Source organism: Maylandia zebra, linkage group LG11, assembly GCF_041146795.1.
Source record: "Maylandia zebra isolate NMK-2024a linkage group LG11, Mzebra_GT3a, whole genome shotgun sequence".
Classification (NCBI taxonomy): Eukaryota; Metazoa; Chordata; class Actinopteri; order Cichliformes; family Cichlidae; genus Maylandia; species Maylandia zebra.
Genome location: NC_135177.1, coordinates 11,971,433 through 11,998,861, shown reverse-complemented (window position 1 = coordinate 11,998,861; position 27,429 = coordinate 11,971,433). Strand labels below are relative to the sequence as shown.

The window sequence follows — 27,429 nt, the reverse complement described above, 5'->3', positions numbered from 1 at the left end:
ATAGGATAACAACAGTAAAACCGAAAAAAGCAGCTGAAGTGCAATTCCTGACTTCACGTGGTTGGAAAAGACACCACTGAGATATGTTGGGTGAATACATTTTAACAGTAATACAGAAATCCTAATGTTGCAACTGAAATTATACCATAATTCATGTTTTCTGTTTTATATCGTCTAAAGATCTTTTGATTTTAACATCTTTTGTGAAAAGTAAAAAGATACGCACTGCCACAATTGCTTTGAAGGTGTCCTTTATATCTGCTAACATCTACAATCATCTCACCCGCAAACATGTATTTTTTGAAGCTACTCAATATATGAATACTATTTTAATAAGATAGTTGTCAAGTTACATAATATCATGGTATGCAAAAAGAAAAAAAAGATCTGTGTGGAAAATCATTGAAAAGGAGACCGAAAGAAATATTGCACCAGCATTACAGCCTATTCACCTTCATGGTTGTCATGACGCTGGATTGCTACACGATTATTGTGCACGTTCACAGGGTTCGCACAATGAGGGCTTCCATCATTCTGACCGTGCTCGTTTGGATCCTGAGCTTGTTTGTGTCTCTGCCAGATTTTATCTTTAGAAAGGCAAAAGAACAGGAATCCCAAGGAGTGGAGTGTGACTATCCTGAAGAAAGCGTTATGATATGGGAGCGTTATGATTTGTTCACCACAAATGTGCTGAGTCTCGTGATTCCCTTGCTGGCTGGTAAACATGAGGACTGCAAAGAAGATTGTCAAGCTGATCATCTGTATAGTGGTTGTATTTTTCCTACTCTGGGCCCCATATAACATTTCCCTAAAGCGCTATACAAATACAGGCCATTTACCATTTTCCTGAAGTTCCTTCGGGAAAGAGAAATAATCCTCAATGATGAAACCTGGTCCAAAAATGTAAGGCTGTCGATAACAGTAACTGAGACCTTAGCTTATACTCACTGCTGAGCCTTGCAGCTGCTGAAGAAGTTGGTGCCATACAGGCCATTTACCATTTAAAAGGATAGAAGGTGGAGGGCAGGTGAGTTTTTTGACATGCATTTATCACGCTTGGAAAAAACAACAAACAAACTCTTCACCTGATAACATTTTTTACTTTCTTTTTTCTGCCTCTTATTTGTACAAAAATGTCACTTCTCAGAAAACACCTTGTTGTGGGTAAATTAAATTGAAGCATAAGCAGCAACAGTAGAAGTCATTGCATAAAATCAACCTAATCTTTCTTTAAAAACAAGAATGAGTCTTTCAGAAGAAAAGATGGAGAGGGCTTTCTCATAGGAATAAAAATTTAAACAGTTCAGCAATCTGAACATAATGTTCGTTTTTTGTAAGATTCAAATAATTTGAGGATTATATATTTTTCATGTACAGTATGTTAATATAGATTCAAAAATTACGAGTGACAGCTCCAAAGTGTGTCACACCCAAATACAAGTTTAAACTATTCCATGCAAAGAAAAGTTGCCCGTTCAACTGCACATGAACACAAATATTTAATCAGCCAATCACATGGCAGCAACTCAGAGCATTTAGACCTGCAGACATGGTCAAGTCAACCTGCTGAAGTTTAAAGCGAGCATCATAATAGGGAAGGAAGTGGATTTCAGTTAAAGTTACAATGAACATGATGTGATTATTTGTGCCAGAGGGGCTGATTTGAATATTTAAGTGTGCAACCATCTCTAGTGTTTACAGAAAATGGTCCAGAAAAGAAACAATATACAGCCAGTTATCGTTGAGCTGGTAAGATTGCAACATTAACTCAAATAAAAACTTGTTACAACCAGAGATGGGCAGTAATGCGTTACTTGTAACACATTACTGTAATCTGATTACTTTTTTTCAAGTAACGAGTAAAGTAAGGGATTACTATTGCAAAAACGGTAATTAGATTACAGTTACTTTCCCGTAGGAACGCTGCGTTACTGCTAGGGGTGCAACGATATTCGTATCGATATTGAACCGTTCGATACAGTGCTTTCGGTTCGGTACGCATATGTATCGAACAATACAACATTTGTAATTTATTTTATCAATTTTCCTTCTGACGATGCTGTCTGTGTTGAGCGCTCAGTGAATCTGCATTCGACTACTCCGCCTAGGCTCGACAGTGCAGCCTAGGCGGAGTAGTCGAATGCAGATTCACTGAGCGCTCAACACAGACAGCATAGTCAGAAGGAAGAGCGCAGGGCAAGCTAGCGAGACAGAAGTTAAGCTCTCCTTGTAACAGGCAAATTGAACCTCATTCAGATCTGGCGTTTGGAATTATTTTGGTTTTCATGTGACGTATGACCCTGAAGGTAAGCGCGTCATGGACTAAAGTAAAACAGTATGTTGGATGTGCCATGCAATGCTCAATTACATTGGTGTGAACTAGTGTGTTAGCGCAGTTAGCTCGTTAACGTGTTGGCCGTCTAGCCCCATGCACGGAGCGATCGGCGGTAGCTCGTTAACGGAGATTTGCCGTGTTGTGGCGTTAAGGTCATTTCAACGAGATTAACCTGAAAGCACTAGTGGGAACACAACGAATATGACTGCACATTTACGCCGACATCATCCTAGTGCAAAGACAAATACAACAAGCATGCTACTAACTTTAGCCGAGTCATTTAGACAGCTGTTAGCACATGATTCTCCTTATGCTGCTGAGAATATAGCCCAGAAGAAGCGGATAGTATAGCTTTTATTTTGGAAAGAGACATTTCTCTGTAATAAACTCTCTTTTCCAAAGATGAGTGATTCCTCAATCAGATACAGGGCTCGCAATATCGCTAGCCCGACGTCCCGGAGCTAGCGATTTTTTCAGTCGGGCTACCAAAATCTATCTCTTCCCTGCCCGTCGGGCTATTGTAGGAAAAATATATGTCAATGCTTTTGCATTCTTTCAGAAATGTAGCTGGGTAATTATGTCATTGGCATCGGTGAGCCACTGTCAATATGTGACATATTGAAGTCGCGTTTGAATTTGCGCTTGTTTTTTTGCTTTCACTTTGCAATCGTGCGAACTGTGTATAGAGAGCGACAGCACTGATCTGTGAGTGATGATAATTTGTGCACCAATTCCTCTGACATCGTCTTATTAATTGGTAGCTTACTATGCAAACATGACAAGTGAAATCTCCCGCAGCAAGCTTAAACATGTGAGAGGTTGATCGCGCAGAGAATCGCTGAGCTTATGTGAGTGCGTGTGTAAAAGCATTTCAGTTCTGCTGAGCCAAATAAGACAGGTCAGGGTGAAGAAGTGACAGCCAAAGAAAAGCTTACCACAAAACGGAGAAGTTATGACAAATCAGACTATAAGGCAAAAAGAAAGTGCAGCTTTATGGTTTCATGGACAAAATAATTTCTGTGGCTGCAATATGATGAGCTAAATAACCAGGGCTGCACATAAGTGGTCCGCAGGTGCGCATTCGCTGTCAAAATAAAAAACACGCACAAGGGTTAGGGTTAAATTTAAAAACTGTACTTTTGAGTTAAAATATATATTTATAATTTTAATAAATGACAAATAAAAAATGCATGAACATTTTTTTTGTATCGAAAAAATATCGAACCGTGACACCAAAGTATCGAACCGAACCGTGAATTTTGTGTATCGTTGCACCCCTAGTTACTGCGTTACTAAAACGGTGATTTTTTGCGAGAATGTGTCACGACAGCTGTGTTGGTGACAACAGCTGTGTGCAGATCAACAATGGATCACATATCGATTGCGGGAGAGAATATGAGCGTGCAGCGTTTAAAGCGTGGAAGTACTGACCTTTGAGTTTGATTCCATAAAAAGTGACAAAAACATTAGCGTCCATCGTGCATGGGAAGAAAACTTCTTTTTACAGCGAAAAAAACCGCTAAACTTCCAAGCAAGCACCAAGTGCGCAACGACATAATGGGAAATTCACAGAGAAACTCGCGGATTCTTCAACTGACCGCAGCACACCTGCACCAGGGTAAACCTCCGCCTACCCTAGTCCTGCTTTACAGGTGAAAATAGAGCAACAGGACCGCTGAGTCTTTGACTTTATTTATTTCCTGCTGTGTTTTACTTGCATCTATTTGAAAGAGTGAGTGTAAACACAAAAAATATTTTATTTTATGTGCTGGAATGTGTAGAAAATAGGTTTAAATGTTAAACTAATTTATTCAAGTCAGAGAATGTTGCATATAATTAAATTTTTGCTTGATGCATAAAGTTAAAAGATTAAAACTGATAAAACAAGTTAAAAAAAAAAGAGACTTTTCCATTTGATTAAATTTTGTATGATGGATTATGTAGAAAGTGGGGGGAAGTAATCAGTAATTAGTTACTGATTACTTTTTTCAAGTAACTTGACCAACACTGGTTACAACCAAAGTATAGAAGAGCATCTCTGAATGTATAATATACATTGATCTAGATGAACTACAGCAGCAGAAGACACTCAATGGTACTCAAATAGCTTTCACAGCCATAAATCTAACAGACCAGCTTTGGGATGTGGCTTAGCTGGAGGTTTGTCTTTATAAATGTGCAGCCACCAAATCTACAGCAACTGCACGATGCTATTACATCAACATGAACCAAAATCTCTGAGGAATGTTTGCAGCACCTGTTGAAGGTAAAAGTGGGTCCAAACCAGTATTAGTGAGGCACAATGGCTAAAGTCTCCTGTAAGTGCACAATGTATGATACTGAGCAGTATCCTTAATGAGTCAAAGAAGAAAAACAAATAAAAATAGTAACAATATTAATAATAATAAACCTTCTGTCACTTTAAGAGATAACGTGCAGTCATTTTCTGAAGGTGTGAATTTGTGTCACCATTTGCTGTGTTGTGCTTTGAACCATTTTCTGGCAGTCTAGATTTAGGGCAGACTCCTGATAAAGATCAGATTTGGGGATGTACAGGAAGCAACATCTTTCTTCCCCTTTTAGGTTCTCATCAATAGGGGACTGCAGAACTTTTGATAGTTAGTTCATTTCTGCACATCTAAAGGGATCACATCAGTAAACGGGGAAAGGGAGCCTTGAAGTGTAATTCTTGACTGGACCTGGTTGGATGAGCCATCACTGAGATATCACAATGTCAGGTAATTATCTTTCAACAGTAATCCACAATTTAGACTATTTAAAGTGTCATGTTTTACAGAGCTCTTGGAAATTTACTTGGGTTATAAAGTGTAGTGTTCAAAGCTGCACGCATTGTCACAGAGATCTAAAACCAAATACTGTGACTGAAACTATGTCAAAGCTACTTCATGATTTCTAATTTCATCTTTAATCTAGAAATCTTATTTTTACTGTTGTTTTTTATTAGTAGATGAAAACATATAAAAGTTATTCACTGCCACAATGCCTTAATATGACTTTTACAGCTGCTGTTATCTCCAACCATGTATCTGTTACTTTCAGAATAATTCTAATAGTAATTTTGTAAAATCCCAGTAATAGTATAGAAAAATTTCAAATGTGCCAAAAAACACAGCAAAAAACAAGTCTACATGAAAAATCATAATAAGATAGATAAACAAAGTAAATGAAATAGTCTGTCCTAGATTTATAGCTGTATACCATGTAATGAATTTGAATCCTCATAAAACCAGTTTTCAGATTAAATCCTGTTTTTATAAAGTTTTGGCTCAATGATAATGTTCCCAAGGACGGAGTACCAATGAGCACCAATAGGTGGCAAAATCACCCCCACTGTCAACTCCCTGGGGGGCCAAACCAGCAGACGTGTATGGATTATTTGTGGTGCTCATAGCAAAGGAAAACCTCCTTTAAAACAGAAACATGTCATCAGCAATAGGTTGGAAATTCAGGCTGCACTTGATAAGGGTTGAAACGGCATTACGAAACCAAACCTAACACTTTGATGCAATGAGCATTCGAAAATAAATCCAGTTAACCTCTAACGGTAGCATGTGTTTAAAGCAGTAAAGAAGTCTTTGATATACTGTTTTGCATCTTAACTGTCGTAGCCTGTGCTGAAATTAATATAAAAACTAATAATAGTAAATCTTTCTCTTTCTTTCTGCAGAAGAAAACACCACATCCTATTATTACTCTGAGAACAACACAGGCTTTACTCCTACCTACATGGGTGATGTAAAGGACTTTAACAAAGTGTTTCTCACCACTCTCTACAGTTTGGTTTTCATCATGGGATTCATAGGTAGGTGTGTCCTCTTGTGTGTATGCTGTGGAGATTATGGATTGTTACTACACATTGCACAGACCTCCTTTTCTGGGAATTTCCATTTTGCATACTTTAAAATATGTATGCAGGTGTGTGTATGTGAGACACACAGATGAAACGGGAAAGAGAGAATGTTGTTCAACATGTAACAGTGTGACATTTACACTTATTGTGTATTTTCTTCCAAAGGTAACGGACTAGTGGTGTGTGTCCTGGTGAAGCATCGCAATCAGTGCAACCTGACAGACATCTGCCTCTTCAACCTGGCTCTCTCTGACCTCCTCTTCGTCTTCATGCTGCCATTCTACTCTCACTATGTCAGGGTTGGCCAGTGGACTTTTGGAGACTTCATGTGCCGTTTGATCTCCGGGTCTCACCACATTGGCTTCTTCAGCAGCATCTTCTTCATGGTTGTCATGACGCTGGACCGCTACATGATCATCGTGCACGCTCACAGGGTTGCACGTTATCGCACAAAGAGGGCTTCCATCATTCTGACCGTGCTCGTTTGGATGCTGAGCTTGTTTGTCTCTCTGCCGGATTTTATCTTCAGAAAGGCAAAAGAACAGGAATCCCAAGGAGTGGAGTGTGACTATCCCGAGGAGAGCAAAGTCTGGGAGCGTTACAGCCTGTTCACCACAAATGTGCTGGGTCTCGTGATTCCCGTGCTGGTGATGGTAGGTTGCTACTCCAGAATCATCCCCACACTGATGAGCATGAGGACAGCAAAGAGGCACCGCATCGTCAAGCTGATCATCTGTATAGTGGTTGTATTTTTCTTACTCTGGGCTCCGTATAACATTTCCCTTTTCCTGAAGTTCCTCCTGGAAAAAGAAATAATCCTCAATGATAAAGTCTTGGATGAAAATATAAGGCTGTCTATAACAGTGACCGAAGCCTTAGCTTACACTCACTGCTGTCTGAATCCCATCATTTATGCTTTTGTGGGAGAGAAGTTTATGAGACGAGCCTTGCAGCTGCTGAAAAAGTTGGTGCCTGGTTACAGCAGAGATCTGACAGACAGCTCATTCAGGAGGAGCTCAGTTATGTCCAGGGGCTCTGAAATCACCTCCTCTTTTAAACTGTAGAAGGTGGAGGGCAGTTGTAAGTATTTTGTCATGAATGTTTCACCCTGTTATTACTGCAGACCGTGCCATGTTCATGTTTGTTTTCTTCATTTGGGAGCATTATTTGACACATACCACAGTGTTCTTCACCTGTGTGGCACCTTCAAAATGTGTCTCTACACTTTTGGACCTTTTGAATTTACAGCAATCTTTTTTTTCTCCCCTGACGGTTAGATTGTAAATGTACTCAATACTTCTCTCGTGCCTTTATTGTGCGTTAGCACTGCCGATTTACAGAATCTTAATCACCTTCGACTCTAATGCTCTTCCTTCTTCTGCTCAGGTTAAATTAAACTTGCTGGTCTGTTAAACCGTACCTGCTGTTTTATAGCAACCTGTAACAGTTTGCTTACTTCTTCAGACATCTTTTATGAGCCTTACATGTTTGCAGAAACACACCAAAAAGAGCATACAACTCTTTCAGATCTCGATTGTACAAAATGTGCACACTGTCTTACTGTTATTCACATTTCTACCTACTTCCACATTGTTTTCTAATGTTCAGCCTTTTATAGTTGTTTTGTTTGTTGTATTATGTTATGGTTCCTTGTATTTGTCGCTATTTGCCTGTGGAGTTGACTCCTATCCTGATTTTGTATTATCGCTTTGTTAAGACAATAAATGATACAGCAGGTCCTCCGCTTACATTAGATGAAGGTCATGAAGTGCATTGTTCATTCGGAGAAGAATATTTGCAGTGAACATATTCTTTTATTTCTCACTGTTACTGCAATGACAAATTCTGTACACAGTCATGAAAAGAGAGAAGATGTCTCAGATTAGTTTTACTATGCAGGTAATTCTTCACTATCGTAAAACAGCAGCATGATCTAATACATGGCACCATAATCAATTGTACACATTTCCCCTCTCTTTTTTTCTATTTCATATTAATGCTAATGGAAAAAAACCTTATTTGCATACAATTAAATTAATCTTTCTGATGAGTCTTTCAAAACGAAAAATGAAGAAGTCTTCTTCGCTGCATCAAAAGTTCCTGACTAAATAGTTCAGCAATCTGAACATAATGTTTGTTCCATGTAAGCATAAAAGAAAAGGTGGATTTCATATGTTCATATACAGTATGTTAAAAAAAAGGTTCAAACAATATGAGTGACAGCTTTGCCAAAATAACCAAAGTGTGTCACTGCATCCCCAAATACAAGTTTAAACTGTTCCATGCAAAAACAAAGTTATACATTTACTGCACACATAAAAACTTGCTCGTTCAACTGCACATGAACACAAATATTTAATCAGCCAATCACATGGCAGCAACTCAGAGCATTTAGACCTGCAGACATGGTCTAGTCAACCTGCTGAAGTTTAAAGCGAGCATCATAATAGGGAAGAAAGTGGATTTCAGTTAAAGTTACAATGAACATGATGTGATTATTTGTGCCAAAGAAGACCACACTGGATGCCATTCTTATCAACAGATCAAGAAACTGAGGCAGCAGTTTGCACTACATAGTTTGGACAACTGAAGACTGGAAAATGCTGTCAGTTCATATTATTCTTGAGTTCTGCTGCCATACTTGGATGGCAGGGACATGATGCCAGATGTTAGAATTTGGTGTAGACAACATGAAAGGATGGATCGATCCTTCCTTGTATCAACAGTTCATGGTGCTGCTGGTGGTGTAATGGTGTGGGGGATATTTTCATGGAAATGTTTGTGACCCTCAGCACCAACTGAGCATCCTGAGTATTGCTGTTGACTATATGCAACTCTTCATGACTGTTTTAATCTTCTAATTCCTGATTCCAGCAGGAACACCCACCAAGTGTGCGTTCAAATAACCTCACACTATTATATTTACATGACAAGCTCAATGTGCTCAAAAGGCTTCCACAGCCACCACAGCCTAAATCCACCAGACCAGCTTTGGGATGTGGCTGAACTGGAGGTTTGTCTTTATGAATGTGCTGCCACCAAATCTACAGCAACTGCACGATGCTATCACGTCAGCATGGAACTAGAATTTCAATTCAATTCAGTTCAATTTTATTTATATAGCACCAAATCACAACAACAGTCACCTCAAGGTGCTTTATATTGTAAGGTAGAAGAGAAAAACAATCATATGACCCCCTATGAACAAGCACTTTGGCGACAGGGCGAAGGAAAAACTCCCTTTTAACAGGAAGAAACCTCCGGCAGAACCAGGCTCAGGGAGGGGCGGGGCCATCTGCTGCGACCGGTTGGGGTGAGAGAAGGAAAACAGGATAAAGACATGCTGTGGAAGAGAGACAGAGATTAAAAACAAGTAAGATTCAATGCAGAGAGGTCTATTCACACATAGTGAGTGAGAAAGGTGACTGGAAAGGAAAAACTCAATGCATCATGGGAATCTCCCAACAGCCTACATCTATTGCAGCATAACTAAGGGAGGATTCAGGGTCACCTGGTCCAGCCCTAACTATATGCTTTAGCAAAAAGGAAAGTTTTAAGCCTAATCTTAAAAGTAGAGATAGTGTCTGTCTCCCGAATCCAAACTGGAAGCTGGTTCCACAGAAGAGGGGCCTGAAAACTGAAGGCTCTCCCTCCCATTCTACTTTTAAATACTCTAGGAACAACAAGTAGGCCCACAGAGCGAGAGCGAAGTGGTCTAATAGGGTGATATGGTACTACAAGGTCATTAAGATAAGATGGGGCCTGATTATTTAACACCTTGTATGTGAGGAGCAGGATTTTGAATTCAATTCTGGATTTAACAGGAAGCCAATGAAGGGAAGCCAAAACAGGAGAAATATGCTCTCTCTTTCTAGTCCCTGTCAGCACTCTTGCTGCAGCATTTTGGATTAGCTGAAGGCTTTTCAGTGAGTTTTTAGCACATCCTGATAATAATGAATTACAGTAGTCCAGCCTAAAAGTAATAAATGCATGAACTAGTTTTTCAGCATCACTCTGAGACAGGATATTTCTAACTTTAAAGATGTTGCGCAAATGGAAGAAAGCAGTCTTACATATTTGTTTAATATGTGCATTGAAGGACATCCCTGGTCAAAAATGACTCCAAGGTTCCTCACAGCGTTACTGGAGGCCAAGGTAATGCCATCCAGAGTAAGAATCTGGTTAGATACCATATTTCTAAGATTTTCAGGGCCGAGTACAATAACCTCAGTTTTATCTGAATTAAGAAGCAGAAAGTTAGCGGCCATCCAGGTCTTTATGTCTTTAAGACATTTCTGCAGTTTAACTAATTGGTGTGTGTCATCTGGCTTCATGGACAGATAGAGCTGAGTGTCATCTGCATAGCAGTGAAAATTTATGCTACGTCTTCTGATGATACTGCCTAAGGGAAGCATGTATAATGTAAACAGAATTGGTCCTAGCACTGAACCCTGTGGAACAACATAATTAACCTCAGTGTGTGAAGAGGACTCTCCATTTACATGAAAAAATTGGAGTCTATTAGATAGATATGATACAAACCACTGCAGTGCAGTACCTGTAATACCTACAGCATGTTCTAATCGCTCTAATAGGATATTATGGTCAACAGTATCGAACGCTGCACTGAGGTCTAGCAGGACAAGCACAGAGATGAGTCCACTGTCAGAGGCCATAAGAAGATCATTTGTAACCTTCACTAAAGCTGTTTCTGTGCTGAGCTCTGAAACCTGACTGAAACTCTTCAAATAAACCATTCCTCTGCAGATGATCTGTTAGCTGTTTGACAACTACTCTTTCAAGGATTTTTGATATGAAAGGAAGGTTGGAGATTGGCCTATAATTAGCTAAGACTGCTGGGTCTAAAGATGCTTTTTGAGTAAAGGTTTAACTACAGCCAGCTAGAAGGCCTGTGGTACATAGCCGATTATTAGAGATAGGTTGATCATATCTAAGATTGAAGCATTAATTAATGGCAGGACTTCTTTGAGCGGTTTTGTAGGAATGGGGTCTAAAAGACACGTTGATGGTTTGGAGGAAGTAATTATTGAAGTTAACTCAGAAAGATCAACTGGAGAAAAAGAGTCTAAATGAACATCAGTGGTACTAAGAGTAGCTGTAGATAATATTACATCTGTGAGATAGTTATGGGTAATTTTTTCTCTAATGATTAAAATTTTATTTGTGAAGAAGTTCAAGAAGTTATTACTAGTTAACATTAAAGGGATGGTGGCTCAACAGTGCTCTGACTTTTTGTCAGCCTGGCTACAGTGCTGAAGAGAAACCTGGGGTTGTTCTTATTTTCTTCAATCAGTGATGAATAGTAAGATGTTCTGGCTTTGCGGAGGGCTCGCTTGTAAAGCAACAAACTATTTCTCCAGGCTAAATGATGATCTTCAGCATTTCCTCGCCAACGTACGAGTTATCTGCTTTAGGCTACGTGTTTGTAGCCATGGAGTGAAGTACTTCTCATTTGAGGCCTTAGTTTTCATAGGAGCTACAGTATCCAGGGTCGTACTTAGTGAGGAGGCAAAGTTATTAACAAGATAATCAACCTCTGTTGGAGTAGCGTTCAGATAGCTGCTCTGCTCTGTGTTGGTACAGGGCATTGAAGATGATAACAGTGGGTGGATTATATTCTTAAACTTAATTACAGCATTTTCAGAAAGACATCTATTGTGATTAGATCTACTCTCCACTGCTGTGTAATCAATTATTGCAAATGTAAATGTTATCAGGAAATCATCAGACAGGAGACGGTTTTCAGGAAACACTGTTAAATGTTCAGTTTCTATGCCGTATGTTAAAATAAGATCTAGAGTGTGATTAAAGTGGTGGGTGGGTTCTTTTACATTTTGAGAGAAGCCAGTTGAGTCTAATAACAGATTAAATGCCACGTCATTTTTAGCATCTACATGGATGTTAAAATCACCCACAATAATTATTTTATCTGAGCTGAGCACTAAACCAGATAAAAAAAAGTCCAAGAAATCAGACAGAAACTCTGTGTTAGGTCCAGCTGGACGATAGATGATAACAAATAAGACAGTTGGGGTTGAGTTTGACAAGGCTAAGCATCAGGCTTTCAAATGAATTAAAAGTCTGTCTTGGTCTTTCGTTAATTAAGAGGCTGGTGTGAAAACTTGCTGCCACACCGCCCGCGCGGCCTGTGGTTCGAGATTTCTGGTAGTTAGAGTGACTCGAGGGTGTTGATTCATTTAAACTAACATAATCATACTGGATCTCTAAGTAATGTTTGCAGCACCTGTTGCAGGTAAAATTTGGTCCAACACAGTAAGGCATAGCAACTAAAGACTCCTGTAAGTGCACAGAGTATGATATTGAACAGTGGTGTACATTAATGAGTCCACGAAGAAAAACAAATAAAAAATAGTATCAGTAACAATATTAATAATAATAAACCTTCTGTCACTTTAAGAGATAACGTGCAGTCATTTTCTGAAGGTGTGAATTTGTGTCACCATTTGCTGTGTTGTGCTTTGAACCATTTTCTGGCAGTCTAGATTTAGGGCAGACTCCTGATAAAGATCAGATTTGGGGACGTACAGGAAGCAACATCTTTCTTCCCCTTTTAGGTTCTCATCAATAGGGGACTGCAGAACTTTTGATAGTTAGTTCATTTCTGCACATCTAAAGGGATCACATGAGTAAACGGGGAAAGGGAGCCTTGAAGTGTAATTCCTGACTGGACCTGGTTGGAAGAGCCTTCACTGAGATATCACAATGTCAGGTAATTATCTTTCAACAGTAATCCACAATTTAGACTATTTAAAGTGTCATTTTTTTACAGAGTTCTTGGGAATTTACTTGGGTTATAAAGTGTAGTGTTCAAAGCTGCACGCATTGTCACAGAGATCTAAAACCAAATGCTGTGACTGAAACTATGTCAAAGTTACTTCATGATTTCTAATTTCATCTTTAATCTAGAGATCTTATTTTTACTGTTGTTTTTTATTAGTAGATGAAAACATATAAAAGTTATTCACTGCCACAATGCCTTAATATGACTTTTACAGCTGCTGTTATCTCCAACCATGTATCTGTTACTTTCAGAATAATTCTAATAGTAATTTTGTAAAATCCCAGTAATAGTATAGAAAAATTTCAAATGTGCCGAAAAAACACAGCAAAAAACAAGTCTACATGAAAAATCATAATAAGATAGATAAACAAAGTAAATGAAATAGTCTGTCCTAGATTTATAGCTGTATACCATGTAATGAATTTGAATCCTCATAAAACCAGTTTTCAGATTAAATCCTGTTTTTATAAAGTTTTGGCTCAATGATAATGTTCCCAAGGACGGAGTACCAATGAGCACCAATAGGTGGCAAAATCACCCCCACTGTCAACTCCCTGGGGGGCCAAACCAGCAGACGTGAATGGATTATTTGTGGTGCTCATAGCAAAGGAAAACCTCCTTTAAAACAGAAACATGTCATCAGCAATAGGTTGGAAATTCAGGCTGCACTTGATAAGGGTTGAAACGGCATTACGAAACCAAACCTAACACTTTGATGCAATGAGCATTCAAAAATAAATCCAGTTAACCTCTAACCGTAGCATGTGTTTAAAGCAGTAAAGAAGTCTTTGATATACTGTTTTGCATCTTATTTGTTGTAGCCTGTGCTGAAATTAATATAAAAAATAATAATAGTAAATCTTTCTCTCTCTTTCTGCAGAAGAAAACACCACATCCTATTATTATTCATTTTACTTTGAGTTTCCTAACGGCACAGACCTTTCTCCTACCTACATAGGTGATGTAAAGGACTTTAACAAAGTGTTTCTCACCACTCTCTACAGTTTGGTTTTCATCATGGGATTCATAGGTAGGTGTGTCCTCTTGTGTGTATGCTGTGGAGATTATGGATTGTTACTACACATTGCACAGACCTCCTTTTCTGGGAATTTCCATTTTGCATACTTTAAAATATGTATGCAGGTGTGTGTATGTGAGACACACAGATGAAACGGGAAAGAGAGAATGTTGTTCAACATGTAACAGTGTGACATTTACACTTATTGTGTTTTTTCTTCCAAAGGCAACGGACTAGTGGTGTGTGTCCTGGTGAAGCATCGCAATCAGTGCAACCTGACAGACATCTGCCTCTTCAACCTGGCTCTCTCTGACCTCCTCTTCATCTTCATGCTGCCATTCTATTCTCACTATGTCAGGGTCGGTCAGTGGACTTTTGGAGACTTCATGTGCCATTTGATCTCCGGGTCTCACCACATTGGCTTCTTCAGCAGCATCTTCTTCATGGTTGTCATGACGCTGGACCGCTACATGATCATCGTGCACGCTCACAGGGTTGCACGTTATCGCACAAAGAGGGCTTCCATCATTCTGACCGTGCTCGTTTGGATGCTGAGCTTGTTTGTCTCTCTGCCGGATTTTATCTTCAGAAAGGCAAAAGAACAGGAATCCCAAGGAGTGCAGTGTGACTATCCCGAGGAGAGCAAAGTCTGGGAGCGTTATGATTTGTTCACCACAAATGTGCTGGGTCTCGTAATTCCCGTGCTGGTGATGGTAGGTTGCTACTCCAGGATCATCCCCACACTGATGAGCATGAGGACAGCAAAGAGGCACCGCATCGTCAAGCTGATCATTTGTATAGTGGTTGTATTTTTCTTACTCTGGGCCCCGTATAACATTTCCCTTTTCCTGAAGTTCCTCCTGGAAAAAGAAATAATCCTCAATGATAAAGTCTTGGATGAAAATATAAGGCTGTCTATAACAGTGACCGAAGCCTTAGCTTACACTCACTGCTGTCTGAATCCCATCATTTATGCTTTTGTGGGAGAGAAGTTTATGAGACGAGCCTTGCAGCTGCTGAAAAAGTTGGTGCCTGGTTACAGCAGAGATCTGACAGACAGCTCATTCAGGAGGAGCTCAGTTATGTCCAGGGGCTCTGAAATCACCTCCTCTTTTAAACTGTAGAAGGTGGAGGGCAGTTGTAAGTATTTTGTCATGAATGTTTCACCCTGTTATTACTGCAGACCGTGCCATGTTCATGTTTGTTTTCTTCATTTGGGAGCATTATTTGACACATACCACAGTGTTCTTCACCTGTGTGTCACCTTCAAAATGTGTCTCTACACTTTTGGACCTTTTGAATTTACAGCAATCTTTTTTTTCTCCCCTGACGGTTAGATTGTAAATGTACTCAATACTTCTCTCGTGCCTTTATTGTGCGTTAGCACTGCCGATTTACAGAATCTTAATCACCTTCGACTCTAATGCTCTTCCTTCTTCTGCTCAGGTTAAATTAAACTTGCTGGTCTGTTAAACCGTACCTGCTGTTTTATAGCAACCTGTAACAGTTTGCTTACTTCTTCAGACATCTTTTATGAGCCTTACATGTTTGCAGAAACACACCAAAAAGAGCATACAACTCTTTCAGATCTCGATTGTACAAAATGTGCACACTGTCTTACTGTTATTCACATTTCTACCTACTTCCACATTGTTTTCTAATGTTCAGCCTTTTATAGTTGTTTTGTTTGTTGTATTATGTTATGGTTCCTTGTATTTGTCGCTATTTGCCAGTGGAGTTGACTCCTATCCTGATTTTGTATTATCGCTTTGTTAAGACAATAAATGATACAGCAGGTCCTCCGCTTACATTAGATGAAGGTCATGAAGTGCATTGTTCATTCGGAGAAGAATATTTGCAGTGAACATATTCTTTTATTTCTCACTGTTACTGCAATGACAAATTCTGTACACAGTCATGAAAAGAGAGAAGATGTCTCAGATTAGTTTTACTATGCAGGTAATTCTTCACTATCGTAAAACAGCAGCATGATCTAATACATGGCACCATAATCAATTGTACACATTTCCCCTCTCTTTTTTTCTATTTCATATTAATGCTAATGGAAAAAAACCTTATTTGCATACAATTAAATTAATCTTTCTGATGAGTCTTTCAAAACGAAAAATGAAGAAGTCTTCTTCGCTGCATCAAAAGTTCCTGACTAAATAGTTCAGCAATCTGAACATAATGTTTGTTCCATGTAAGCATAAAAGAAAAGGTGGATTTCATATGTTCATATACAGTATGTTAAAAAAAAGGTTCAAACAATATGAGTGACAGCTTTGCCAAAATAACCAAAGTGTGTCACTGCATCCCCAAATACAAGTTTAAACTGTTCCATGCAAAAACAAAGTTATACATTTACTGCACACATAAAAACTTGCTCGTTCAACTGCACATGAACACAAATATTTAATCAGCCAATCACATGGCAGCAACTCAGAGCATTTAGACCTGCAGACATGGTCTAGTCAACCTGCTGAAGTTTAAAGCGAGCATCATAATAGGGAAGAAAGTGGATTTCAGTTAAAGTTACAATGAACATGATGTGATTATTTGTGCCAAAGAAGACCACACTGGATGCCATTCTTATCAACAGATCAAGAAACTGAGGGAGCAGTTTGCACTACATAGTTTGGACAACTGAAGACTGGAAAATGCTGTCAGTTCATATTATTCTTGAGTTCTGCTGCCATACTTGGATGGCAGGGACATGATGCCAGATGTTAGAATTGGGTATAGACAACATGAAAGGATGGATCGATCCTTCCTTGTATCAACAGTTCATGGTGCTGCTGGTGGTGTAATGGTGTGGGGGATATTTTCATGGAAATGTTTGTGACCCTCAGCACCAACCGAGCATCCTGAGTATTGCTGTTGACTATATGCAACTCTTCATGACTGTTTTAATCTTCTAATTCCTGATTCCAGCAGGAACACCCACCAAGTGTGCGTTCAAATAACCTCACACTATTATATTTACATGACAAGCTCAATGTGCTCAAAAGGCTTCCACAGCCACCACAGCCTAAATCCACCAGACCAGCTTTGGGATGTGGCTGAACTGGAGGTTTGTCTTTATGAATGTGCTGCCACCAAATCTACAGCAACTGCACGATGCTATCACGTCAGCATGGAACCAGAATTTCAATTCAATTCAATTCAATTTTATTTATATAGCACCAAATCACAACAACAGTCACCTCAAGGTGCTTTATATTGTAAGGTAGAAGAGAAAAACAATCATATGACCCCCTATGAACAAGCACTTTGGCGACAGGGCGAAGGAAAAACTCCCTTTTAACAGGAAGAAACCTCCGGCAGAACCAGGCTCAGGGAGGGGCGGGGCCATCTGCTGCGACCGGTTGGGGTGGGAGAAGGAAAACAGGATAAAGACATGCTGTGGAAGAGAGACAGAGATTAAAAACAAGTAAGATTCAATGCAGAGAGGTCTATTCACACATAGTGAGTGAGAAAGGTGACTGGAAAGGAAAAACTCAATGCATCATGGGAATCTCCCAACAGCCTACATCTATTGCAGCATAACTAAGGGAGGATTCAGGGTCACCTGGTCCAGCCCTAACTATATGCTTTAGCAAAAAGGAAAGTTTTAAGCCTAATCTTAAAAGTAGAGATAGTGTCTGTCTCCTGAATCCAAACTGGAAGCTGGTTCCACAGAAGAGGGGCCTGAAAACTGAAGGCTCTCCCTCCCATTCTACTTTTAAATACTCTAGGAACAACAAGTAGGCCTGCAGAGCGAGAGCGAAGTGGTCTAATAGGGTGATATGGTACTACAATGTCATTAAGATAAGATGGGGCCTGATTATTTAAGACCTTGTATGTGAGGAGCAGGATTTTGAATTCAATTCTGGATTTAAAAGGAAGCCAATGAAGGGAAGCCAAAACAGGAGAAATATGCTCTCTCTTTCTAGTCCCTGTCAGTACTCTTGCTGCAGCATTTTGGATTAGCTGAAGGCTTTTCAGTGAGTTTTTAGCACATCCTGATAATAATGAATTACAGTAGTCCAGCCTAAAAGTAATAAATGCATGAACTAGTTTTTCAGCGTCACTCTGAGACAGGATATTTCTAACTTTAAAGATGTTGCGCAAATGGAAGACAGCAGTCTTACATATTTGTTTAATATGTGCATTGAAGGACATCCCTGGTCAAAAATGACTCCAAGGTTCCTCACAGTGTTACTGGAGGCCAAAGTAATGCCATCCAATCTGGTTAGATACCATATGTCTAAGATTTTCAGGGCCGAGTACAATAACCTCAGTTTGATCTGAATTAAGAAGCAGAAAGTTAGCGGCCATCCAGGTCTTTATGTCTTTAAGACATTTCTGCAGTTTAACTAATTGGTGTGTGTTATCTGGCTTCATGGACAGATAAAGCTGAGTGTCATCTGCATAGCAGTGAAAATGTACACTATGTCTTCTGATGATACTGCCTAAGGGAAGCATCTATAATGTAAACAGAATTGGTCCCAGCACTGAACCCTGTGGAACTCCATAATTAACCTCAGTGTGTGAAGAAGACTCTCCATTTACATGAACAAACTGGAGTCTATTAGATAGATATGATACAAACCACTGCAGCACAGTACCTGTAATACCTACAGCATGTTCTAATCGCTCTAATAGGATATTATGGTCAACAGTATCGAATGCTGCACTGAGGTCTAGCAGGACAAGCACAGAGATGAGTCCACTGTCAGAGGCCATAAGAAGATCATTTGTAACCTTCACTAAAGCTGTTTCTGTGCTGTGATGAGCTCTGAAACCTGACTGAAACTCTTCAAATAAACCATTCCTCTGCAGATGATCTGTTAGCTGTTTGACAACTACTCTTTCAAGGATTTTTGATATGAAAGGAAGGTTGGAGATTGGCCTATAATTAGCTAAGACAGCTGGGTCTAGAGATGCTTTTTGAGTAAAGGTTTAACTACAGCCAGCTAGAAGGCCTGTGGTACATAGCCGAGTATTAGAGATAGGTTGATCATATCTAAGATTGAAGCATTAATTAATGGCAGGACTTCTTTGAGCGGTTTTGTAGGAATGGGGTCTAAAAGACACGTTGATGGTTTGGAGGAAGTAATTATTGAAGTTAACTCAGAAAGATCAACTGGAGAAAAAGAGTCTAAATGAACATCAGTGGTACTAAGAGTAGCTGTAGATAATATTACATCTGTGAGATAGTTATGGGTAATTTTTTCTCTAATGATTAAATTTTTATTTGTGAAGAAGTTCAAGACATTATTACTAGTTAACATTAAAGGGATGGTGGCTCAACAGTGCTCTGACTTTTTGTCAGCCTGGCTACAGAGCTGAAGAGAAACCTGGGGTTGTTCTTATTTTCTTCAATCAGTAATGAATAGTAAGATGTTCTGGCTTTGCGGAGGGCTCGCTTGTAAAGCAACAAACTATTTCTCCAGGCTAAATGATGATCTTCAGCATTTCCTCGCCAACGTACGAGTTATCTGCTTTAGGCTACGTGTTTGTAGTCATGGAGTGAAGTACTTCTCATTTGAGGCCTTAGTTTTCATAGGAGCTACAGTATCCAGGGTCGTACTTAGTGAGGAGGCAAAGTTATTAACAAGATAATCAACCTCTGTTGGAGTAGCGTTCAGATAGCTGCTCTGCTCTGTGTTGGTACAGGGCATTGAAGATGATAACAGTGGGTGGATTATATTCTTAAACTTAATTACAGCATTTTCAGAAAGACATCTATTGTGATTAGATCTACTCTCCACTGCTGTGTAATCAATTATTGCAAATGTAAATGTTATCAGGAAATCATCAGACAGGAGACGGTTTTCAGGAAACACTGTTAAATGTTCAGTTTCTATGCCGTATGTTAAAATAAGATCTAGAGTGTGATTAAAGTGGTGGGTGGGTTCTTTTACATTTTGAGAGAAGCCAGTTGAGTCTAATAACAGATTAAATGCCACGTTGAGGCTGTCATTTTTAGCATCTACATGGATGTTAAAATCACCCACAATAATTATTTTATCTGAGCTGAGCACTAAACCAGATAAAAAAAAGTCCAAGAAATCAGACAGAAACTCTGTGTTAGGTCCAGCTGGACGATAGATGATAACAAATAAGACAGTTGGGGTTGAGTTTGACAAGGCTAAGCATCAGGCTTTCAAATGAATTAAAAGTCTGTCTTGGTCTTTCGTTAATTAAGAGGCTGGTGTGAAAACTTGCTGCCACACCGCCCGCGCGGCCTGTGGTTCGAGATTTCTGGTAGTTAGAGTGACTCGGGGGTGTTGATTCATTTAAACTAACATAATCATACTGGATCTCTAAGTAATGTTTGCAGCACCTGTTGCAGGTAAAAGTTGGTCCAACACAGTAAGGCATAGCAACTAAAGACTCCTGTAAGTGCACAGAGTATGATATTGAACAGTGGTGTACATTAATGAGTCCACGAAGAAAAACAAATAAAAAATAGTATCAGTAACAATATTAATAATAATAAACCTTCTGTCACTTTAAGAGATAACGTGCAGTCATTTTCTGAAGGTGTGAATTTGTGTCACCATTTGCTGTGTTGTGCTTTGAACCATTTTCTGGCAGTCTAGATTTAGGGCAGACTCCTGATAAAGATCAGATTTGGGGACGTACAGGAAGCAACATCTTTCTTCCCCTTTTAGGTTCTCATCAATAGGGGACTGCAGAACTTTTGATAGTTAGTTCATTTCTGCACATCTAAAGGGATCACATCAGTAAACGGGGAAAGGGAGCCTTGAAGTGTAATTCTTGACTTGACCTGGTTGGATGAGCCATCACTGAGATATCACAATGTCAGGTAATTATCTTTCAACAGTAATCCAGAATTTAGACTATTTAAAGTGTCATTTTTTTACAGAGTTCTTGGGAATTTATTTGGGTTATAAAGTGTAGTGTTCAAAGCTGCACGCATTGTCACAGAGATCTAAAACCAAATGCTGTGACTGAAACTATGTCAAAGCTACTTCATGATTTCTAATTTCATCTTTAATCTAGAGATCTTATTTTTACTGTTGTTTTTTATTAGTAGATGAAAACATATAAAAGTTATTCACTGCCACAATGCCTTAATATGACTTTTACAGCTGCTGTTATCTCCAACCATGTATCTGTTACTTTCAGAATAATTCTAATAGTAATTTTGTAAAATCCCAGTAATAGTATAGAAAAATTTCAAATGTGCCAAAAAACACAGCAAAAAACAAGTCTACATGAAAAATCATAATAAGATAGATAAACAAAGTAAATGAAATAGTCTGTCCTAGATTTATAGCTGTATACCATGTAATGAATTTGAATCCTCATAAAACCAGTTTTCAGATTAAATCCTGTTTTTATAAAGTTTTGGCTCAATGATAATGTTCCCAAGGACGGAGTACCAATGAGCACCAATAGGTGGCAAAATCACCCCCACTGTCAACTCCCTGGGGGGCCAAACCAGCAGACGTGAATGGATTATTTGTGGTGCTCATAGCAAAGGAAAACCTCCTTTAAAACAGAAACATGTCATCAGCAATAGGTTGGAAATTCAGGCTGCACTTGATAAGGGTTGAAACGGCATTACGAAACCAAACCTAACACTTTGATGCAATGAGCATTCAAAAATAAATCCAGTTAACCTCTAACCGTAGCATGTGTTTAAAGCAGTAAAGAAGTCTTTGATATACTGTTTTGCATCTTATTTGTTGTAGCCTGTGCTGAAATTAATATAAAAAATAATAATAGTAAATCTTTCTCTCTCTTTCTGCAGAAGAAAACACCACATACTATGATTACCTATATTTCTATGAGCTTTCTAACAACAACTCTGAGAACGACACAGGCTTTACTCCTACCTACATGGGTGATGTAAAGGACTTTAACAAAGTGTTTCTCACCACTCTCTACAGTTTGGTTTTCATCCTGGGCTTCATAGGTAGGTGTGTCCTCTTGTGTGTATGCTGTGGAGATTATGGATTGTTACTACACATTGCACAGACCTCCTTTTCTGGGAATTTTCAACTTGCTGACTTTTAACTATGTATGCAGGTGTGTGTATGTGAGACACAGATGAAACGGGAAAGAGAGAATGTTGTTCAACATGTAATAGTGTGACAGGTACACTTATTGCGTTTTGTCTCCCAAAGGTAACGGACTAGTGGTGTGTGTCCTGGTGAAGCACCGCAATCAGTGCAACCTGACAGACATCTGCCTCTTCAACCTGGCTCTCTCTGACCTCCTCTTCGTCTTCACGCTGCCTTTCTTCTCTCACTATGCCAGGGTTGGCCAGTGGACTTTTGGAGACTTCATGTGCCGTTTGATCTCCGGGTCTCACCACATTGGCTTCTTCAGCAGCATCTTCTTCATGGTTGTCATGACGCTGGACCGCTACATGATCATCGTGCACGCTCACAGGGTTGCACGTTATCGCACAAAGAGGGCTTCCATCATTCTGACCGTGCTCGTTTGGATGCTGAGCTTGTTTGTGTCTCTGCCGGATTTTATCTTCAGAAAGGCAAAAGAACAGGAATCCCAAGGAGTGGAGTGTGACTATCCTGAGGAGAGCAAAGTCTGGGAGCGTTATGATTTGTTCACCACAAATGTGCTGGGTCTCGTGATTCCCGTGCTGGTGATGGCAGGTTGCTACTCCAGGATCATCCCCACACTGATGAGCATGAGGACAGCAAAGAGGCACCGCATCGTCAAGCTGATCATCTGTATAGTGGTTGTATTTTTCTTACTCTGGGCCCCGTATAACATTTCCCTTTTCCTGGAGTTCCTCCTGGACAAAGAAATAATCCCTGATGATCAAACCTGGTACAAAAATGTAAAGCTGTCAATAAAAGTGACCGAAGCCTTAGCTTACACTCACTGCTGTCTGAACCCTATCATATATGCTTTAGTGGGAGAGAAGTTTATGAGACGAGCCTTGCAGCTGCTGAAAAAGTTGATGCCTGGTTACAGCAGAGATCTGACAGACAGCTCATTCAGGAGGAGCTCAGTTATGTCCAGGGGCTCTGAAATCACCTCCTCCTTTAAACTGTAGAAGGTGGAGGGCAGTTGTAAGTATTTTGTCGCGGACCGTGCCATGGACAAGTGAACTGAATCATTTCTTTAACAGGTTTGATTCATCCAGGATGCAGTATCCAACATGGGTTGCAGTCTCACCCAGAATCTTAATCACCTTCGACTCTAATGCTCTTCCTTCTTCTGCTCAGGTTAAATTAAACCTGCTTGTCTGATAAACCGTACCTGCTGTTTTATAGCAACCTTTAACAGTTTGCTTACTTCTTCAGACATCTTTTATGAGCCTTACATGTTTGCAGAAACACACCAAAAGAGCATAAAACTATTTTAGATCTTGATGTGCACACTGTCTTACTGTTATTCACATTTCTACCTACTTCCACACTGTTTTTTAATGTTCAGCCTTTTATATGTGTGTGTGTGTGTGTGTGTGTACATATACATATAGATATAGATATATATATATATAGAGAGATATATTTTGTTGTATTATGTTATGGTTCCTTGTATTTGTCGCTACTTGCCAGTGGAGTTGACTCCTATCCTGATTTTGTATTATCGCTTTGTTAAGACAATAAATGTTACAGCAGGTCCTCTGCTTACATTAGATGAAGGTCATGAAGTGCATTGTTCATTCGGAGAAGAATATTTGCAGTGAACATATTCTTTTATTTCTCACTGTTACTGCAATGACAAATTCTGTACACAGTCATGAAAAGAGAGAAGATGTCTCAGATTAGTTTTACTATGCAGGTCATTCCTTACTATTGTAAAACAGCAGCATGATCTAACACATGGCACCATAAGTGGTGCAAAGACCTACAATAAAGATGCCATCAATTGTAAACATATTCAAGTAAAATGAAGGTCTGAAGTTCCTGATAAGCTGTACTGAATATACAGTCAGTTTATTCAAGAAGTATATGTGAAAGAACAAAAAATAAACTCTTCATTTGCAAATATTTTCGCCTCTCTTTTTTCTATTTCATATCAATGCTAATGGGGAAAAAACTACACCACCTCCTTGGCGTGGGGAATGTGAGTTTCAGGACAAACAAGAAAAAGCCCATTATTTGCATACATTTTAAAAAGGAAAAAGGACATGATGGGTCTTTCAAACAAAAAAGTGGAAAAGTCTTTGACGCTGCATCAAAAACTACCTGACTAAAAAGTTCAGCAATCTGAACACAATGTTTGTTCCATGTAAGCATCAAAGAAAAGGGGGATTTCATATTTTCAAAAGATAAGATGAGATAACCTTTATTAGTCTCACACGTGGGAAATTTGTTGTGTCTCAGCAGAAAGTGGACAGTGCAAAGCTACAGGAGAAAAAAAACCCCCCACTGCAATAGGATAAGATAAGATAATAAGAATTGGGGGGGGGGGGGTTCTCTATCTATCTAATCTTCCATTAAAATGGGCCCAGTGTCTCATGTGTGTAGGTGTGATACAGCATAAGGCCCACTTGTAGTGCACATGTCACGAGTAACGCGTTACTGTAATCTGATTTTTTCAAGTAACGAGTAAAGTAAGGGATTACTATTGCAAAATCGGTAATTAGATTACCGTTACTTTCCCGTAGGAACGCTGCGTTACTGCGTTACTAAAACCGTGAGTTTTTTGCGAGAATGTCTCATGACAGTGACGTAACCAAGTGCGACGTTCGTGACAACAGCTGTGGATAATATATCGAGTGCGGGAGAGAGTATGAGTGTGCAGCGTTTAAAGCGTGGAAATTCACAGAGAAACTCGCGGATTCTTCCACTGACCGCTGCAGCACACCTGCACCAGGGTAAACCTCCACCCACCCTACTCCTGCTTTACAGGTGAAAACAGAGCAACAGGACCGCTGAGTCTTTGATTTTATTTATTTCCTGCTGTGTTTTACTTGCATCTATTTGAAAGAGTGAGTGTAAACACAAAAAAATATTTTATTTTATGTGCTGGAATGTGCAGAAAATAGGTTTAAATATTAAACAAATTTCTTCCAGTCAGAGAATGTTGCATATAATTAAATTTTTGCTTCATGCATAAAGTTAAAAGGTTAAAACTAATAAAACAAGTTAAAAAAAAGAGACTTTTCCATTTGATTACATTTTGTATGATGGATTTGTTAGGGGTTCCGAAAGAGACTCAGGCGCAGGCCAGGGTTTTCCTTTAAGCGAAGGACAGTGCGTTTATTTACAGTGAACACATACACCAAGTGGCTATATACAACGTGCAGGGGAAACGGGTCCGGGTCGCCAGGGTCCGTGGGAAACAGGGTTGGGAGAAGGGTGTTCCACACTTTCTGTACAAAACGTTCCCCCTTCAATCACTCCTCTCCGCATCGGGTTCCAAAAACGATCTACACACAAAACGTCGGGTTAGCAGGATAATAATAAGAAATTCTCAAGGTGAAGGTTAGCCGAAACACAAGTCTAACTGACACTGATAGCTCAACGATCCAGCGAAGACTAGTGCAGACTCGCCATCTAAGTAGTGCAGTAATCAGCTGGGATCAGCGGCCGGTGTGGTGATGAGCAGGTGTGTGGGCCAGCAGCGGGAGCCCGCAGTGAGCATCGCCGTGGCGAGAGAGAGAGAGAGTGAGAGAGAGAGGGCGAGAGAGCAAACAAACCACAAACATATTGCCCAATAGAGGATTGACCAGCGGGGCACAGGGACCATGACAGGATTATGCAGAAAAAGTAGAATTGGGCTGAAAGATCTATCGCTTTATTACCTATTCAGGTTGTAAATCGTGTTTTTAAAAAGTAACTAAGAAACTAAGTAATTAATTACTTTTGAAAATGAGTAATCAGTAAAGTAACGGGATTACTTTTTTGGGGAAGTAATCTTTTTTCAAGTAACTTGACCAGCACTGCCTGCCACTGAAGGAGGTATTCAGTGCTGTCTGTCAGGAGTTGCTGAGTGGATGTGGAGAAGAGGACTCAAACGCAGAACTCACGGTGAGGATTCAGGGTGTTTATTGTGAGGGACGAATGACGAAAACAGGAGATGGCTGACTGACTGAATAACTGGACTGAATGAATGGCTGACTGATCTGAACTGAAAGGCAAACATGTGGCATAGATAGCAGTGACAACATCACATGAACATCACATGAACATCAATGACGCGACCAAGACCAGGAGAGAACTGAGGACTTAAATACACTGGCTGAATAATGACTGATAGGTGACAGGTGAGTGAGCAGCTGAACATAATTGAACTAAAGATTCATGGAATAAGAACTGGAACATAATGCACACAGAGTAACGCTAACACAAAACAGGAAGTGGAACATACAGAGGATAAACAGATGAACAGAAAATACTGGGTCAATGACTGGGTCAACTGTCAGGGTCTCCTGCATGGGATGGGGGATGTTGTCCACAGCTTAGCTACCATTCTCCTGTCATTCAGCACCTTCACAGGGTCCAGAGAGCATCCTAGAACACAGCTGGCCCTCCTGATCAGCCTGTTCAGTCTCTTCCTGTCCCCAGCAGAGATGCTGCCGCCCCAGTAGATCACACCGTAAAAGAGGCCACCCACCACAGAGTCATAGGCCATGTCCACAATAATACTTTTTTTTTTGAAAACACATCTTTTTCTCTCCGTTTTGGCCTTCTGTCCACACTGAGACAGCGATTTTTGTCAAGGAAAACAGAGCTTTTTGAAAATGCTCTCCAAAGCGGATACATTTGAAAGTGGATACATTTCGCTGCATAGTGTAGACTGCGTAAACGGAGACTTTTCAAAACGATGACGCATTTTATTCATATGATGCAGTCATGTGACCAGTTATACTAAGATAGCGGAGGGCATTATACAGCAGTTGTATAGCTTTTCTTCAAATTCTTTAATTCTCAACCCTTTTGCAACTTTGTACTTTTATGTTACTTGCAGCAACAACTCCACCTCATTGTCAGTCCATTTAAAAAACACGGTGCTTTTCTACAACATTTTGCTGCGAGGTTTCAAATAGCCAGAAAGTAAATACGGGGCAGACAGGGCAGTCTTATGTTTCACCCATGTGCAATACAGGAACACAGTAGTTTCGATTGTTTCAGTGTGGATGAACAACTGTTTGGAAACGCTCGAAAACAATAGAAAATGCCGTTATTTAATTTTATCCGGGCTAGTGTAGACGTAGCCATAGAAGGTCTTCAGGAGTTGACCCTTCACTCTGAAAGACCTGAATCTCCACAGCAGGTACAGCCTGTTCTGCCATTTCGTGTTGAGGGCATCTGAATTACGAGTCCAGTCCAGTTTATTGTTCAGATAAACACCAAGGTACCTGTAGCTATCCACAGCCTCAATATCCATACCTTGAATGTTAAGTGGTTGCAGTGGAGGATGTTTGTGCCTGCGGAAGT

At 39.7% G+C, this 27,429-nt stretch overlaps 3 protein-coding genes across 4 annotated transcripts; all 3 read left to right on the top strand.

Annotated features, from left to right (window-relative positions):
• The first annotated feature begins 2,168 nt into the window (after positions 1–2,168).
• On the top strand, positions 2,169–7,937 carry LOC112435075 (C-C chemokine receptor type 2-like). Of its 2 annotated transcripts, XM_076889788.1 has the most exons (4): positions 2,169–2,306; positions 4,919–5,073; positions 6,024–6,158; positions 6,372–7,937. In XM_076889788.1, exons 2-4 carry the CDS (start codon positions 5,067–5,069, stop codon positions 7,268–7,270), a joined length of 1,041 nt encoding a protein of 346 aa, XP_076745903.1. In that variant the 5' UTR covers positions 2,169–2,306; positions 4,919–5,066; the 3' UTR covers positions 7,271–7,937. The 2 variants fall into 2 exon arrangements, with proteins under 2 accessions (XP_076745903.1, XP_076745904.1); XM_076889789.1 differs by lacking the exon at positions 4,919–5,073.
• Positions 7,938–12,950: 5,013 nt separating this feature from the next.
• On the top strand, positions 12,951–15,279 carry LOC112431315 (C-C chemokine receptor type 2-like). The gene is made up of 3 exons (XM_024799887.2): positions 12,951–12,957; positions 13,910–14,059; positions 14,273–15,279. Exons 1-3 carry the CDS (start codon positions 12,951–12,953, stop codon positions 15,169–15,171), a joined length of 1,056 nt encoding a protein of 351 aa, XP_024655655.2. The 3' UTR covers positions 15,172–15,279.
• A 6,542-nt stretch (positions 15,280–21,821) lies between these two features.
• On the top strand, positions 21,822–23,218 carry LOC112432192 (C-C chemokine receptor type 2-like). The gene is made up of 2 exons (XM_076889575.1): positions 21,822–21,980; positions 22,192–23,218. Exons 1-2 carry the CDS (start codon positions 21,905–21,907, stop codon positions 23,088–23,090), a joined length of 975 nt encoding a protein of 324 aa, XP_076745690.1. The 5' UTR covers positions 21,822–21,904; the 3' UTR covers positions 23,091–23,218.
• Positions 23,219–27,429: the final 4,211 nt, after the last annotated feature.